Source organism: Mus pahari, chromosome 20 (genome assembly GCF_900095145.1).
Source record: "Mus pahari chromosome 20, PAHARI_EIJ_v1.1, whole genome shotgun sequence".
In the NCBI taxonomy this organism is placed as follows: Eukaryota; Metazoa; Chordata; class Mammalia; order Rodentia; family Muridae; genus Mus; species Mus pahari.
This window is the reverse complement of record NC_034609.1, coordinates 13,080,295-13,098,107: the sequence shown is the minus strand read 5'-3', so window position 1 is coordinate 13,098,107 and position 17,813 is coordinate 13,080,295. Positions and strand designations below refer to the sequence as shown.

General features: G+C 44.4%; 1 protein-coding gene across 10 annotated transcripts in view; it reads right to left on the bottom strand.

Annotated features, from left to right (window-relative positions):
• Positions 1-10,683: 10,683 nt before the first annotated feature.
• The window catches only part of Cyld (CYLD lysine 63 deubiquitinase), a 52,138-nt gene continuing 45,008 nt past the window's right edge, over positions 10,684-17,813 (bottom strand). For all 10 annotated transcript variants that reach the window (XM_021220468.2, XM_029532436.1, XM_029532434.1 and 7 more), the window contains 5 exons: positions 17,537-17,669; positions 16,571-16,679; positions 13,993-14,111; positions 13,514-13,730; positions 10,684-12,141 (listed from right to left, as the gene is read on the bottom strand). In XM_021220468.2, coding sequence (XP_021076127.1) covers positions 11,957-12,141; positions 13,514-13,730; positions 13,993-14,111; positions 16,571-16,679; positions 17,537-17,669 — 763 coding nt within the window. In that variant the 3' untranslated portion in view covers positions 10,684-11,956. The remainder of the gene's footprint in view (positions 12,142-13,513; positions 13,731-13,992; positions 14,112-16,570; positions 16,680-17,536; positions 17,670-17,813) is intronic.

Here is a 17,813-nt window from a genome sequence, read left to right as displayed (position 1 = left end):
AACAGCTGTGGGACCTGGTGTCCTAGTGACCTAGTGTCTCAGAGCTATGAAGCTGAGAGCCCTTGTACTGAAATCACTGTGGTGTGGGCTTGGGAAGGTTCCCCTGCTGCCTGGGTGGCATCTGTGCCGACCAAGCCTAGGGAAAATAAATGGGAAGTGCGCAGTGGCCAGCTTCCTGTCCTGGAGGAAGAACAGGTGCTGATTCTAAGGGTGGGGGTGGGAAGCAAAGGGGAGGGGCAAGGGGACGAGTCACCACTGGTGGTCCTGGTAAGCAGTGGGGAATGGGAACCAGACAGAGGAACCGGAAGTTGCTGTGCTAAGGTTGGAGGGACAGGGAAGTCGCCCACAGGTGACAGTCACTTGCCACTGTGCAGGACATGCAATCCCATCCAGCCCAGCTGCCAGAAGGTGTCCCCGTGCTCCCTATTCATTACCTGGCATAACTAATTGCCTGGTGACATTTCCCATATTATAGACAAATGTGAGTTATGGGTCCAGCTGCTCCCTCTCTCCCCACCAGGAATCGGTTGATAAATATGTTTATTCGAGGTCAGCCTGGCCTCATCCATTAGAAATATTGTTTTTCTAAACATTACATTGATTTAATTTAACTCTAATCAATTTAAAATGGTTCTGACAATTAACAAAAGCTTCAAATATGACCTTAAAGTAATAGGATTCATTAGCTATGTTTAGGATTAAACTTACCCTAATAGGGCAATTTTTCTTCCAAGAGTATTTGGTAAGCGACTAGTGGTCAGTCAAAATGAAATCAATTATTATAAATTATACAGTTAAAGTTGATTATGTATCCCCTGCTAATTTGTATAAATAAGGGTCTCTGACAATGGGAGTAATTTATTAATAACTATCTCCCCCAGCCCTGATCACACTTCATGTTCCAGCTGCCAGGGCATCTGTAACCCATGAAGTATTATTTTCAGGGCTGCTCTAGATGTATGCTAATTAAACCATAATTAATTGGAGCAGTTATAGTTAAAGACAATGCTAGTGCCCTTTGCGCGGTCATTCATGGCAGTTAACTCATTCAAAAGGAAACCTGATCAAAAATGCATATGCTACGCTGGCCCCACTCAGCCCACAGAGTGTCGGTGACATGACAGCTGGCAAGCTGGAAGGGTGACACACAGGCAGAACTCTAACCTGCTTGGGTCTATCCTTCCCACCCTGCCTCCACCAGTCAGGGTCCTGATAGAAGCTGTGGTCTCCCAGAGTGCCAGAGAGGGTGTGGAGATGACAAATCGCTGGTCCGCCAGCTTAAGAGAAAATGGTTGTCATAACTTTACGAATGGGGAACTCTCATGTCCTCTGGAAAACCGTATTTGGAAAGGTAGAGCAGAGCGAACCTCCTGCTTGCCGCCTTCAACCTCGCTAACTCTGTTCCTTCACAAAGGTACAGCCTGGCCCTTGTGCGCATGTGCAGCTTGAGAGCCTGGCTCTGGGATGCCTCCTTTTGTCTATTCGTTTTGTTTTGCTGTTGTTTGTTTTCCCACACAGGGTCTCTCTGCGTAGCCCTGGCTGTGCTGAAACTCTCTCTGTATTCCTGGCTGGCCTTGAACTCAGAGAACGATCCTCCTCTGCCTCTGCCTCTGCCTCCTGAGTGCTGAAATGGAAAGCAGTTTCCACCCAGCTTAGGATGCCTGGTTTTAAAGCCCAAGGCCAGCACCTGACCAGCTGATCCCTGTCACTCAGGCAACACTCAGCACGAATTCCAGGAAGAAGTCCTCCGCTGAGGAACCTTAGAGTCTGAGCCCCCGTGCCTGAGCTCCTCTGCATAACACATCCCAGGGCAAGAAGGACTCACCGATTTATCCTGATCCAGCCCTGCCTCTAACTCCCTGAGGCCCTGGGTGGGCTTATTCCCAGGTGGTGGTGTGCCTATTTAATAGAGCCCTACCAGCAGGAAAGAGCGAGTGGTAGGATGTGACAGCCCAGTGACAACTGCAGACTCCACCTCCCTCCATGTGCAAGGCCACAGACTCCCATACAAGGTCAGGAAGTTTGTGGAGGCAGAAGCGGTGCATGCGGGACTTGTCTCTTGCCTTCAGGAGCCAAGGGACCCAGGGCTCATGTTGAAAGATGTCCCTAGGGAGCCATGTGGCCTGACTGCAGGACAGGGCTGTACAGAAGCCCCACGTGGTAGACTTGCTGTGGCCAGTGGCATGACATAGACAGAGAAGAAAGGAAACCAAAACCACTTTCTACGTCCTTTTATGAAACCTCCTGTGGCCCCAGAGCCAGTCAGCACACCGAGGGGCCTCCCTAGGGCTTTCTACAGGTGGGACCTGAGAACACAAGCAAGCACTTCCCTCCAATTTTAGGGTCAAGGCCATGGCCTCTCTGTCTTTGTCTCTATCTCTATCTCTCTCTCTCTTTCACACACACACACACACACACACACACACACACACACACACACGATGCAGAGGAATTATCAGTCTGTACTATACTCCAGGGTCTATTTCTACCACACTATATCAAGATTCTGCACATCCAAGCTTCTCCAGTTGGGCCACATTAATAAACAAAGCTGCCAGGATCTTCTGGTTTACCCTTGGGCAGGTGTGCAACCACTAATTCCCTCAAAAGGGTTCCTACCAGCACACGTGCTGACTACGAAGTTTGCAGAACTTGGAGGCTTTTGAGTCATGTCTCCATTTGTGAGCGGTTATCCAGCACCGGGAGCTAAAGAAGAAGCCAAACAAGAAAAGCCAGCAGCCCAAGAAGAACCAGATCCCCAGCCACCAGAGTAGTACCGGGAGTTCACTGATGGAGATCTCCGATGCCAGAACTGAACAGGACAGTGCAGAACGAGGCCCAGTTCCCGTGTGGAGTACATGCTGGTGCTCTGAGAGAAGCCATGAAGAAGGTGGTGAGATCCCTTATAGGATCTTTGCAGCAAAGCGCTGTCGTCTGTTTATGGCGAGCCCTAATCGGGACCTGGGAAAGGCTGGTGGAAGCTGAGCAGCCCAGGGTGGCACCACAAGGGACAGCAGCAGTAGTCACCTGCAGGCACTCCTCCTCTGGCACACCCTGCCTGATCCAGGGGTCCTGTCTCACCTGATGCATGTCACTAAATGAGCATAGGGAGCCTTCGCGCTCCTCTAGGGCTGCCTGTTCCCACAGGCACAGAAAGCAGAGTATTACTGTTTTCCAGATATAAACTCCAGGTTTCCGGAAAGATAAAAAATGTTCTCCGACATGGCAGGAATTAACATACAACACACCTGTACACAGCATACAGCTAAGAAAGGGAGATGGTGTAAAACGCCATTCCAGGGCTCTGCTCTGCAAAGCTGGTTCTGTCCGTTCTGCATAGGACCTCCCCACCTGCCTTTCCCCCGTCACTGGGGGGGGGGGGGGGGGAGGGCAGGTGGCCCAGAGACTCCGATGAAGTGAGCTTCGGGGGTCATTCGTGCAACTGATGACTTTAGGTTTGAGCCTAGAAACGCACATCAGTGGTTGTGATGTCAGAACCTGTTCTTTTCCATCTTTCTTCACATAAAACAAGATTCTTCTACAGATCTGGGCTAGGACTCCACCACCAGCCTTACCGCGTCCTCCCAGGAGATGGCACTATCTTGTTCTAAATGTGGCTTTCCGGCGCTTGAAAACTCAAGCTGGAGTCAGAACTAGGGCAGAGCCAATCACGAAGGAGGACAGTAGCAGCCGTCACGGCCATCACGCACCCTCTGTCTTTAAGTTACACGAGGGGAGCTCAAGCCCTCCTGCATGCCATTTGTAATGGGCCACATATCCCTGAAGGCCAGGTTTGCTTTCAACACCACCTGCTGCCTTCCACACCTAACAGTCTGACTGGGACTGACTACTTGGGAGCGATCAGATACTGTGTCATGACCTGAAGCGCCCACAAGGTGGCGCTCCTGCACTCAGAAGGAGATGACCTAGGAAATAGCAAATCTGACAAAACAACAGTGTGAGGACTCATCATGGCCTGGCTAAGTAGGGACAGAAGGGGTGTGCTAATTCGTCTTGCAAGCCTATCTCTCAATTTCATGATCACATTGCTTCTGCTGCTGGTGGGGTTTCTGAGCACCAGGCAGTGTGATAGGCACTTTACAAGCATGGCTTCATTCACAGTTTATTTCTGGAGAAGCTCTGCGATGTCTCCAAGAGCATGTGTCATGAGGCTGGGACCTCTTGTACTTTCTCAAAAGGACTGACAGTTATCCAGTTCTGGCTGTATCCACAATAGTGAATAGAACAGCTTATCTGCCTAAGAGGCTAACAATTCCTTTCCCCAGTCAGCAAATGTTTGAGCACTTACTTTGGGTCAGGTGCTAGTCAAAATGCTGAGAAAATGGGAGTAAAGAATCAGAGACGGCTCTGCTGCTAATTCTGAGAACACAGCAAACCAGATCAGAGTAAATGGTGTGTGGGTGAGGAGTACAGGGGGAGAGGGAGTGCCTAGGGGGCATCGGAAGAGTCCGTGGTAAGCAAGAACGGCAACAGGGCTCCTGAGAAGCAATAGTTAAATATTCAGGGGTGGACAGCAGTGAGCTAGGTCGGGAAGTTAAACTGAAGCAGGAGAGGTGATTCACACCTGTAATCCCAGCACTCAGAACACCGAGACAGGAGGACTACAGCAAGTTCAAGGTCATCCTGGGCTATAAAATAATACCCTGCCTTTAAAACAACAAAAACGCAGGGAAGAGGGAGGGAAACATGGAGGATATATTTACATTGACAACAAAAACAGCCTCTAGAAACTTAGCCCTTTCCTAGTTACATATCTATTTTATGACATTTATAACAGCAGACTTTTCCTGCAAGTAGCCAGAGAGTAAATATATCAGGCTGTGCAAGGCCTTCAGTTTTCTGCTCTACAACTCTGTAGAGTTGTAATTCTGTTCAGTTGTAACTCAGTTGTAAAACTGTGTTTAGTGGAACACAGTTAGAGGACCAAGGTGTAACTGTGTTCCACTAAAATGTCACTTGGGAAAACAGTATCGAGCTAGGCTTGGTCCTCACACAGTGTGCAGAGCCCTGGTCTGGATTCTAGCATTCAGTGTTGACATGCTCTGCCATTTTGGGGAGAAACTTTCTATGTCTCTTTTTCCAATTCTGTCTGCTGAGCTTGCAAGTGCATGGTGTGGATGTTTACCCTACAAGACAAGCACCAGGGACCAACAGGGTTGTCCCCCATGTCCCCCATACTCTACCCGCGCTTTTGCCATCCTCCCAGCTCCCAGCCATTGCCTTGAAGATCTCTCCCAGTGCCTTTCTGAGGAGACTGCCTGTTCGGTAACAGTGCATTTGTCTACAGTACAATGCTTCTTATTATAATCTCACCCCATGACAACCCACGGAGCAGGTCTGACCCTCTGGAGCCAGCAGAACACAGAGCTGAGAGGCAAACTGTGGGTGCAGGGTCAAGGCCTGGCTGCATTTATTCTACAGGCTGGTAAGATCAACTAGCCCCCAAGAAGAGCACACCACGGTGGCACTAAAGTCTTGAAAATTGGTACTGTCAACAGATAAAAATCTTTGCAGATTTTAGTTGTACTCTGTGAGGAAAGCCCCTTGCTAAGAGAAATTACTGATTCTATACTATCCAGGTCAGTCTTCACCTTTCTCCTTGCTTTCATCAGTCCCAGAAACAACCCCTTCCATCAACACTGAGCATTGTAAAGCAGCCCCCCACCACTGGCAACCCACCCAAACCTGCAGTTCACCAACAGATTAAGACAGGCAAGAAACTCTCCCAAACTGTCCTTCTCAGGGACACCTTTCCCTACTCATCCTGGTGGGCTATTCTTTTGAATTCTTTTGAATGACATTTGGAACATCTGGAGTCCACACACATTTTGGAATGTTTCCTAAATGAAACAAATTGCATCTTCACGATGCCCATATCTGTACTCTTTAAACACTTTTTTTAAAAATTATGTGTATGGGTGTTTGGCCTGAATGTATGGCTGTGCACTGTATTGTACCAGTGCCTGTGGAGGCCAGAAGAGGGTGCCAGATCCCCCTGGGACTGGAGTTGCAGATGGCTGTGAGCCATCAAGTGGGTGTAGAGATTGCTCTCAGGTCTGGTGGCAAAGCAACCAGTGCTCATAACCACTGAGCATCCTCCAGCTCCATGTCAGCATTCTTCATTCAAACCTTCTTCCATCCCTGCTTCTGTCCTACATCCAACACACATCCACCCTAACTAGGCCCAGGGATCTTTCTTGAAAGTCTAGACCAGCAGCTTCTCCATAGATTTGTCTACTTCCCCTCTGGAGCTGTGTCCACAGTCCTATCTTCCACCGGAGCAGATGGTTCTCATTAGGGATACTGTGTGGATTGCTTACCTTGGAAAACTCTGTCCGTAACTGCTTCCTACTTGACTGCACACTGGACTAGTGAAAAGAGCCCTGACAAATACCTACCTCTGGGCCACCTTCAGATATTCCTGTGGCCCTACATGCAGCGAGCATGAGCACCAGGAATAAACCCAGTGTAGACCTGCCCTATGGCCAAGATGGAGAACCCTAACTCTGGACCATGCATCCCATCCTTCAGATTGTGTCAGGAGTCTAGGCAGAGGTCAAGGGTGGGACCAGAGTTCCTCTGGCTGGTGAGCTCTCAACAAAGACTGGTTTTCACTGGGCTGTCCAGATCCATAGATGGGCAGTGAACACACTATGTCACATCGATGTGCCCAAATGTAAGAATGGGATCTGTGAAAATGTATGCCAGCCTTTGGATCCACCAAGCATAGGTAGAGCTGCACAACAGCCCACATTGTTATCAGCAGGTCCATCCAGCTGTGGGTTTTCTAAACAGAAACCTTGACACACTAGACTAGCAACACTCAGATCATTTTAGATTCCCTTCTAGTATGCACTAAGGGGCTTGGCCTCTAAGGAAGGAGGACTGGTCATGCATTTTGTTACCTAACAGGGGCTTGGAGTAAAATTTCAGTCCCTAAAATGTCATGTGCTTGATCATTCCCTGGGCATTACAGAGAAGCAGGCACATTCTTTGCAGCCTTTAGCCCCAGAGTACAGCCTCTGTACAGGTCACATCCACAGGTATAAGCACAGGAGGAGCAACTGTGGTTGGAGGCTTAAAGACCGCTGGCTATGAGCCATCTCCAGCAGCACCGGAGTGGGCAGAGTCTAATGACTAGATCCTGAAACACTTCCTAGACGCAGTGTGGGCCTGGAAGCTTGAGGAAGACAACTGTGGCTAGTGTTTCCCAGGGGCTTTCTGATTTAAGCACTTGAGAAGTTGTAAAGAACCAGTTCCTGTGTTTCCCTAACTCCAAGACCCTTCCCCTAAAGAAATCAAAGAGAGAGAAGCATAAAAACTGCACTTTAATAATACAGAAACAGTACATGGTACATTTCTTCTTATAGCAGCGCTCCACTCCTCTCCAAGGTTAACAAAATTAAGGCTAAACTGGAGCATTCTGAAAGCAAGGGATTGTTTACGTGATGCTATTCATGAAAATGATGTTCTTCAGGCAAAAAGAATGTTGAACAAGGTACCAGAAAAGGGACTGGAACACATACTGCACTCCTTTGGGTCCGCTTGATAATAACCACCTCCCAGGGAGATTATATATATATATATATATATATGTTTGGTTCTGCTACGAGGGAGGCTTTCAGAGTCAGCATTCCACAGTACAAAGCTGTTTCATAATATGAAACCAAAGAGAGCTGTATTCTCCAGTATAAACCCCTTTAGAGTAACTAATGAAAGTCAACAGTGTTTAAAAGCACAGGGGACTGTGCTGAAGCCCCTGGTGCCTGGAAGGATAATCCCTCCATCAACAGCCCTTTTACCTAAATGAGAATGAAAACCAAACTATGCTGAAACAAGCCCATCAGCACTGCCAGGATGGAGGTGGGGGACCCTGTGGCACTCGAGGACCAGCGCTGCTATTTAAGGCCACCAGAAAGGGCTTCTCATCCACAATGCCACCGTTCACTACTGGCCAGTTCTGCTTCTCACTCTCCAGCACTGCATTTGGACTCAAGAGAACCTTTTAGCAAGTCTAGAGTTTATAACAAGACTAAGATATCTCCCCTAACATCTCCACCCAGGTCCCCAACCCAGTAAGACAACGGACAGATGCTCACACAGGAGCAAGGGGAAGCCCCTTACAGGAAGCCATGCTCATGAGGGCCAATGCCCAGAGCCATAGGCTTACCTTCTGTGAGCCCTGTCCTCTGCCTCCTCCAACCCTCTTTTCTCACAGGCTCCCACTGTAACAGCCTCTTCTCCACCCACCCCGGCTGCATTATGGAACTAAAGAATTCCTTCACTGGCGAAGAGCTGGGGACGGTGCTGGAATCACAAAGACCAAGGAAAGCCACCTTGGTTTTTTATTGCAGGCCTCATGACCTACCTTCTCTAAGAAGGAAATCCTATTCTGACCTGATACTAGGGGTGGGGTTGGGAAGGAAAAATCTTCCCAAGAATTTAAATGTTTGCATTATCAAATAGTAGAGAGAGGTGAGCTCAGGGAATTTTATTTTTTTATACTTCTCTGGCTCCCAGAACCTGTTTCTATAGAAATAGAGTGAAAAGAAACATCCAAGTGCGCACCATTGAACATCCTGACACTTCCGTGTATACCTACGATTGCTAATCTCTCCAGCAATACAGGGTGGAGGAACACATACCAAACGCACTTCTATCAGGTCCTATGTAAACACAGATCCTCACTGAATCAGTAACCACACCTTCACACTTACACAAGAGTGACTGCCATGGATAACAGTAACAGAAGGAGAAGGGGTTTTTGAAGCCCTCCAGCCTATGACTCCATACCCGCTGCCGGTCACTGTTTTCTGTGGATGAGCTTCTGAGTTGAGATTTCCTACCTCCAGCAAAAACTCAGATGTATCAGGCACGGCCTGGAACCCTGACGATTTGTACTGCTTACACCTATCCAACTTCATATCCAACCCCTTCATCAGACAGAACAAGACACTGAAGCTCAAGAATCAAGGTGTAGTTCAGCTACAGAGCAAGTGATGGAGAAAGAACCCAGGATTTTTGACTTAGTCTTTTGCACTAAGGTTACGCTGGGTTGTCTCTCAAAGTGGTCCCCAGACATGCCTGTCACCCACACCTAGGCTAAGAAGCACCAACAGATGCTCTGGTATAGAAACTGAGCAGTAAGCTGTATGAGAGCAGGCCCCAGGTCTCATAGGCCCCATGCCATATGCGAGCCACCTAATAAATATCCCATAAATACTTGTTGGCAGTTATTCACCAAGGCCAAGTACTGGGTTTTGCACTCCCAGCTCAGTGTAGGAAGATGCAAATAGATGCAAGCCTATCTATCTGCTTACTAAATTGCAGCTGGGAGGGCTGCTGCTCCTAGATTTATGAAAACGCCACATTCAGTCAACCAGAGAATTGACAAGCTCCAGAAGTCAGAGGTAAAAGGAGCCCGGCCATTTACCTAAGCACTTGGCAAACGTGTAATAAAAACCCCAGGCTACTCTGAGGATAAAATGCATAGCAATCACCAATACACAGATATGTCGCTCTGTTTCTCAATGCATTTCCCCAACTTAGAAATACTTTGTGAATTGAGCTGGACTCTCTATGAAGCTGGCAGTGAGGAACTCAACACTTTGCAGCTTTTGGATTAAAAATGTGCCTGGGCCCCTTCCCTCTCCCTTTGTCCATCCTCCTGACTCTCCATACATATATAAAGATTTGCCTCACAGAGAAATAGAATTCTTATATTTCCTATTTGTAGCTATGGACCCTAAACCATGTTGTGAGTAAAACAATCCTACTACACTACCATCTTGATAAGGAGGACACTCAAAAGGAAAACCTAAGATTACAAAATTAAAGTAATGCACAGGCACGAGGGCTATCTGTACCACACAGTCCAACACCATTGCCCCAGGGGCAAATCAGGCTCTGCTGAGACAAGGAATGAGGAGGGGCTATCCAGAGGGACAAGAAGGCATGGGAGACAGTTCCTGCTGGCCTGTGGTCCTCAGGCCTCCCCAGCCACTGCAAGTGGGTGTTCCCCCGTGTGCCCCTACACACCCACTACTGCTAAAGGACATAGTGCAATTTCGAGACAATCTTGCTTAGGGATTGCCTGTGGACATGGTCCTCCTCACCCACAAAGTGCCACCCCAACTTCAGAACCACTGCAAACAAGCTCTGATTCTCTGCTCTGAAAGCCAAGTAGCTAGTCTCTTTGCACATGGATTTTGCCTCCATTTCTGAAATGTAAAAAAAAAAAAAAAAAAAAAGCTTTCCCTCAGCCCCCTCCCCTTCACTGTTAAGCAAGGCTTGCCTATAAACAAAGACCTGATCATTCTTCAGTTAACCCTTTCATAGTCACACTAACAGACTCATTAAATACATACTTATTACAGGGTAACTGAATTCTGGTCAGTGTGCAAGCTCAGACCCTGTGCTTACTGCTCTCACCTGTCCCAGGAGGATGCAGGCAAGGCCCGCTTCTAGCTAAAAGGCTTTACTGATATCTAGTCATGGCCTCTCCCTCCAGTCTAGGCATCCAGCTATATAAAAGTCTGTGCACAGTATACGCACTTTTCCATTGCAAAAGTACAGATTACAAGGTGGAAGAGTTTTGTGTGTTGTGATTTATAAAGCTAATACACGCCAGTAAAATGGAATAATAAAAACCAAGGAGCAAAGTGCCTTTAAAAATAACAGCAATATTTATAGACTCTTTTGACATTAAATCTTTTATAAAGCCATATGTTACACATATAACACCTTCTCTTTCTGTAAGGTTGACATTATTCAGAGAGACAGCCATACCACAAAACAACACTCAGACAACAAGCACTCTACAGCATCCACCACGGTCTATACATACACTACAAGCAGTCCTAAGATGACATCCATTTTCTCCATCACTGACATTACAGTAACATGCTGATGTGGTTGTCATTGTTTCAAGTGACACCAAACTGACATCAGAGAGTAGAAGGGTCTTCAGTCAAACAAAAATATTAGTCTTATTTAAATTAAGAAAAATTCACTTAAACTAAAAATAATTTATTTGCGATGAGAGTTTTAAACACCTAACACATTTTTTTTTTTCAGGGAAATGTTGGTGCTAACTCTGAGCCAGCTTTACTTTCTCTGGACTGTCGATTTGTCTAAGAATATATAATTTACTTATCGCTCAGTCATTTCAGAAACCACTGCATGTCGTCCCATACCTAGGAGCCCCTACAGAAAGCCTGTTCAGTAACAGTTGTCACTATGACTAAGATGCTTGCTTTGTACCCTAATTCTTCAAGAACACATCAAAAATGGACATTTTATGACAGAGTCACTCATTTATCTCAAAACCAGGACAAATAAAAAATAACACCATGAAAGGAATTTCAGCATGTTCTGACCACTGCTGCAGAAACACAGAAACTCAGCAAAGTACAGACATGCAGGAAATCAGCACTATATAGGAAAATTAACAATTAAACTCAGCACACCTTCAACAACTGGAGTAAAGGTACTCTTAATAAAACCATATTATGTCTTTCTCAAGGCAATCATTAGCTACAAAAGAAAAATGATTTCATATCCTTGGTCCATAAGAAGAAATATTTATTTACATCCTCAATGGACTAAGAGAGGATTTAGACATCACAATTAAAATTGTATGCTTCCAAAAATATTGTATCATCAATGCAGTTAACTTAAAGTTTCAGATATTAATAAATCCATTTAGACTTCTTAAAAAATCAACACAAACATACTTCCTAGAGTGCAAAATGCTTCTTATTAAATACTTCAGGAACACAAAAGCAATTTGTTTGGAAACACAGGAATCCTTTGCTGAAGGGCCATCATTAAAAGAGACACCCATTGCCGGCAATGGGCACCGGACAGAACCACAAGCTGGAGGAAGACACAGCACTAAGGTTTGTGCTGTCTCTGCCCACTGCGGATGACCTGGTTATTTGTACAGGCTCATGGTTGGACTCTGGTACATGCACATGTATGCATCGCAAAGAAGTCTGCGCGCACAGCCTTGAATCCTTCTGGAGTCCAAAGAGTGCAGGTCCTCCAGAGACATCTTCAAGTACTCTCCCACTTCTGGGCAGGGCGTCACTTGTGGAATGTTGAAGCCATTCTGACCACCTAGAGAGAGGGGCAGTGAAATCTCTTTAGGGAAGTGAACGCCTAAGTCCTGGCACCCTGTCCTACCTGAACAATTCTACTGTCCTAGAATTTAATGAGTACTGACTCTGAAAATTGGAAGGAAATCTTTCTTTGACTTCCAGTTTCTAGAATTATAGTCTCCTTGGTTTCTGAGAGGGTTCCACAGGCAAAGGTGAATAAAACTGTTGAAAGAACACATATTTAAGACAGGCCTGGTTTGCAGGCTGCTACCCACTGTATGCACAGTCTTGACTCCTCATACCTGCAAGTCCCTCTCACACACCAACAGCCTGACATTCTTTTCCACAAAAATGCCCAGTTTTTGAAACACCTAGTAATGCACACTGCTGTTTCCCTATGTTTTAAGGGAATACTTGCACACTTCCTGATCAGCAGAAAGCGCACTGATTGTGTATGCTTTGATGACTGGATTACGGAAAGCCTGTTTGGATTTACTCTCCCCAGTGCTTTCCCAAATGCCATGCTGCTGATACTGACTGGGTGAAGCATATGCACAGGAGGGGTGGATGTGCCCCTCAGGTGTCGGAGAGCTGGGAAGAGATGGAGAACTGCTGGTCTTGTGTCTCTGGTCAAGGAGGTGCTACTAGGAGCCTCTGGTTATTAGAGAGCCACACCAGAAGCCCTTAGGGACTAGAGCTTGGGAGAATACCTTTAGAAATAGGGGTTGGGGGGGTTGGGTGTACTGTGACAAGTATTTTATTTCCAAAACTTTTTGAGGTCCTGATACTGAACTGTGTATTAAGAAATGACTAAGCTTCCTAGGAACAGCTCATTAGATAAAGGTTTCTTCATGAAATGGAATGCAGGAGATCAGGAAGAATGAGTTAAATGCAAACCATGCAATCTTCATCACTAAACTTTAAGACAACAGAAAAGCAGGCATATTTCTACAACTGCAGTATTCCCACTGAGCTTGGCATACAGGTGCTCAATAAATGACTACTACAGTGTATACAGAACTGAAAGGAAGCAGACCGTAAAATCAGCTCTAAAGGAAGAATCTTAGCATTTTTTTTGAGGTGGGGCAAATTGAAAAATATTCTCATTATGTACCACACACTGGCCTCTAATTCACAATCCTCTACCTCCCAAATGCTGAGATCTTAGATAGCACTCTTTAACAAATCTGTTTAAGTGCCAAGATGTCACAACATTGTTCCTTAGTTTGGGTAGCTAAATTATTAATACACTTCAAAGACTAAAGTCTGTAGCACCATGCTATTCCTTAAAGGATTTTCTCACAAAACAACCTATTACTTCACACACGTGTTCTCACTAGGAAGCAATACACCCCTAAGGATGCTGAGTACAAAAGGAAGGTGTTTAATACCGTCTCGATCCGCCATGCTGTCAAAGAAGAGCCAGGCAGAGTCATCCTTCCCATACTTCACAAAAGCAACATAATGGCTTGTTTCTATGCAGAGAACAGCAAATAACTCCATCTTCTGACAGGGGATGCAGCCATGTCTCCAGTCCCAGTCAGGCAAGTCTTTGGGAAGTGATACTGGATGATAAGAATGATTCAACCTCCTGGGATGAAGGTGAACCTAAAAGGAACCATGAAGAAAACACCACACGTGAGCTAATACCATCTTTCACGGGAGCAGACTCTAGCCACTTTCATTGAGCACAGCTCTTATAAACACAGCCAAGTATGTCTCTCACACACACATACCAACAGAAGAGACATGAGCAAGAACATTTACTATGAATGTACTTTGATTCTGAAAGGCTTTCAAGTCCAAAAATATAGTGGACAGTCAGTAGATGACTTCTACAGGGCATGCCCACCAGGTAAGTACAGATTACCTGAGTGCTGCAGGTCTTACAGAACTGCTTGATCTTCCCAGCTGAGATGTCCGGGTCATCATAGCACTCTCTGCACTCATACATCGCAAGTCCTCCACAGATGCGGCACTGCCTGGGAGCTACCATATGCAGAAAGGGGAGGAAGTAGCCTTTTAAAAAGGTATTCTACCTGCCTGTCACTGTACCAATACCATAGTTTTTATCACAATTGCTCTGTAATACAGCTTGAGGTCAAGGATGGTGATTCCACCAGAAGTTCTTTTATTGTTGAGAATAGTTTTCGCTATCTTAGGTTTTTTGTTATTCCAGATGAATTTGCAAATTGCTCTAACTCTGTGAATAATTGAGTTGGAATTTTGATGGGGATTGCACTCAATCTGTAGATTGCTTTTATTAGCAAGATGGCCATTTTTATTATATTAATCCTGCCAATCCATGAGCGTGGGAGATCTTTCCATCTTCTGAGATCTTCTTTGATTTCTTTCTTCAGAGACTTGAAGTTCTTGTCATATAGATCTTTCACTTGCTTAGTTAAGAGTCACACCAAGGTATATTATATTATTTGTGACTACTGTGAAGGGTGTTGTTTCCCTAATTTCTTTCTTAACCTGTTTACTCTTTGTGTAGAGGAAAGTCACTGATTTGTTTGAGTTAAACAAATCCAGCTACTTCACTGAAGTTGTTTATCAGGTTTAGGAGTTCTTTGTTGGAAATTTTGAGATCACTTAAGTATACTATCATATCATCTGCAAATAGTGATATTTTGACTTCTTCCTTTCCAGTTTGCATCCCCGTGATCTCCTTTTGTTGTCTAATTGCTCTGGCTATAGTACTTCAAGTACTATATTGAATAGATAGGGAGAATAGAGTGGGCAGCCTTGTCTAGTCCCTGATTTTAGTGGGATTGCTTCAAGTTTCTCACCATTTAGTTTGATGTTGGCTACTGGTTTGCTGCAGATTGCTTTTACTATGTTTAGGTATGGGCCTTGAATTCCTGATCTTTCCAAGACTTTTATCATGAAGGGTGTTGGATTTTGTCAAATGCTTTCTCAGAATCTAATGAAATGCTCATATGGTTTTTTCCCTTTGAGTTTGTTTATATAGTGGATAACATTGATGGATTTCCTTATATTGAACCATTCCTGCATCCCTGGGATGAAGCCTACTTGATCATGATGGTTGATTGTTTTGATGTGTTTTGGATTCAGTTTGCGAGAACTTTATTGAGTAGTTTTGCATCAATAATCATAAGGGAAATTGGTCTGAAGTTCTCTTTCTTTGTTGGGTCTTTGTGTGGTTTAGGTATTAGAGTAACTGTGGCTTCATAGAATGAATTGGGTAGAGTACCTTCTGTTTCTATTTTGTGGAATAATTTGAGGAGTACTGGTATTAGGTCTTCTTTGAAGGTCTGATAGAACTCTGCACTAACCAGGAGTGGGTGGGTTGGTGAGCAGGGGGAGGGGCTGGGGGTTTTCAGAGGGGAAACCAGGAAATGGGATAACATTTGAAATAAAGAGAATATCAAATTTTTTAAAAAAGCAGGCAGAGAAAAATAAATTATGAAGCCGCAAACAATGACCCAAACACTGCTAATTTTTCATTAGAGGCTATGCCTGCCAGCCAGCCAGGGGTATTGTAAAAGGCAGCAAATCCTGTGAACATAGAATTCTGTGTTCAGTGAAACAGTCCTTCAAGATTGATGACAAATGTTAAGTGACTAAATAAGATGTGCTGGAGTGAGGTGGGGCGTGATGCTCAGAGAGGGCGAGCTCTCCCTTCTCAGAGGAGAAGGGGAGAGCAGAGGGAGAGAGGGAGGATCTGTGTGTGTGAAGGGGCACTGGGAGGAGGGGGCTGATATTGGAATATAAAGTGAATAAATAAATGAAAAAAATGAAAAAACAAAAAGGTATTCTGTCACTAAAAATGCTCTGGGGGAGGGGGAGGCCTAGCCCCTTCTGATCCTCTTAAAATTTCATTTGGATTTCCTGTATTTGTAATATTTTTAGGATATTTTTTTCAAATAATCATTTTTGATAACCTATTCTAAGACTGTTTCTCTGGTCATAAAATACCCAAGAAATATAAAGAAAGTATAAAGAAAACTGATAGCACATATGATCTTAGTCAACAAGAGAAACGCACTGCCATTATTATAAACTTTCTCTAACACTTGTATGTCTGAATATCTATATACCTGTGTGTATCCAGTGCATTTGTATGTCATACATGTCTCCTACTCCGCCTCCCAATGCACTTTCCTTCCACTTACAATGGTTTGCATGTGTGTTGTCCTCATACTCATGTGTTTAATGGTAGTAGCTCTATATGAAGAATAGTCCAGTTAACCTCTGGCCTCTGACTAACATTTACTTGTCTCTACTTTCTTATCATATAATGATAAGTGACCTTGCATTTGAAGTGTTTTTACCTCTACTCTTTTCAGAATAAATTCTCAGCACTCAAATTATTGGCTTAATATTTCCAAGCTCTTCAGGTACTGCATTGAGTGTCAAAGTACTATATCCACAACTAATGAGGCCATTTCTAAAACAAAAACAACAAAGGACTATATACTTACTGTCTTCAAGTAAATCTGTTATATTTAATTCCAGGGAAGGAAAAATTTTTTTAAATAGTTTAAAGTCTTTTCCAAACCGAGGCATTTGGATAATCAAGCATGATGGTGCCTAAAAATAATAAAAAATAATAGTGTTATTGATAATAATAGTAACAACAACAACAATAGATACATCGTTTTAGAAATCACAGTCCTACAGGTCTGGGGCCTCCTCAGCTTAAAATAGTAGCATGCCCACAGCCTTGAGTCTTGTCTCCTGCACTAAGGGGAAAAAGTGCAAAAACAAGTTTCCCTCTGAAACTGAAGTGTTCACAGCTGTCAAACCCAGCAGTGGTTTCAGCACAGTGCTGTCGGCCCACATGTGACTGTGCAGTGTGGACACAGAGCAGCAATGAGCTACAGGATCTCCAGACTTTCCTGTCAGACACCATCATAGAAAATGCTACCTATACATCAGCAAAGTAAGTGAGATGAGCGTTCCAGCAACAGACCACGGTACACACTATGGAAACCATTCATTCAGGTAAAAGAAAGTCTTCTATTACATTCACTAACAAACCCACACAGAAGATTTCACTGGAATTTTATCTTTAACAAAGGGAGAAAAGCAGCATTACCTTCTAAATGTTTAGATAATATGCTTGGGTAAAATGACAACTAAAAACATAAACATGTATATGTATATGTATATCTTTGGGATTAAGCACCTTTCAAGGTCTTCAGGTTAAACACTAGATATTCCCCGACTTAGCACCTAAATCCAAAACATTTCAACTTAAGCTAAAGAGCTTTCTTAAAAGAGAACAAAGTTGGAACACAATTTTATGTGTGTGTTTCCTTAACAGTGTGAGAGCTGGGTGTGGTTGAGCGGGGCAGCACTCAGGGTAGTAGGTACAAGCCCTGAGTTTAACACCCTCTACTGACCACTGCTAAGAAATAAAACAACAAGAAGACAGAATCACTAACCTCTGCAAATTTCAGGTTGCTGTTGATAAAAGACCATTCTAGTAACTGCTGAATTGTGGGTACTCCAACTTTCTCGTTTTTTTCCATAAAAATTTGATAGAAGTTACAGTCTTGAACTTTTTGACCTGCTGATCTAAGAGTATCAGAAAGAAATGTACGTAAGCTATCCACTAAATGATTGAATTACAATATCAAGCCAGCTGGCAAGACCTGAAAATACAATACCATGATACAGATGTGCAGCTCTGCATCATCCAAATGCCAGGTAAAAGACAAT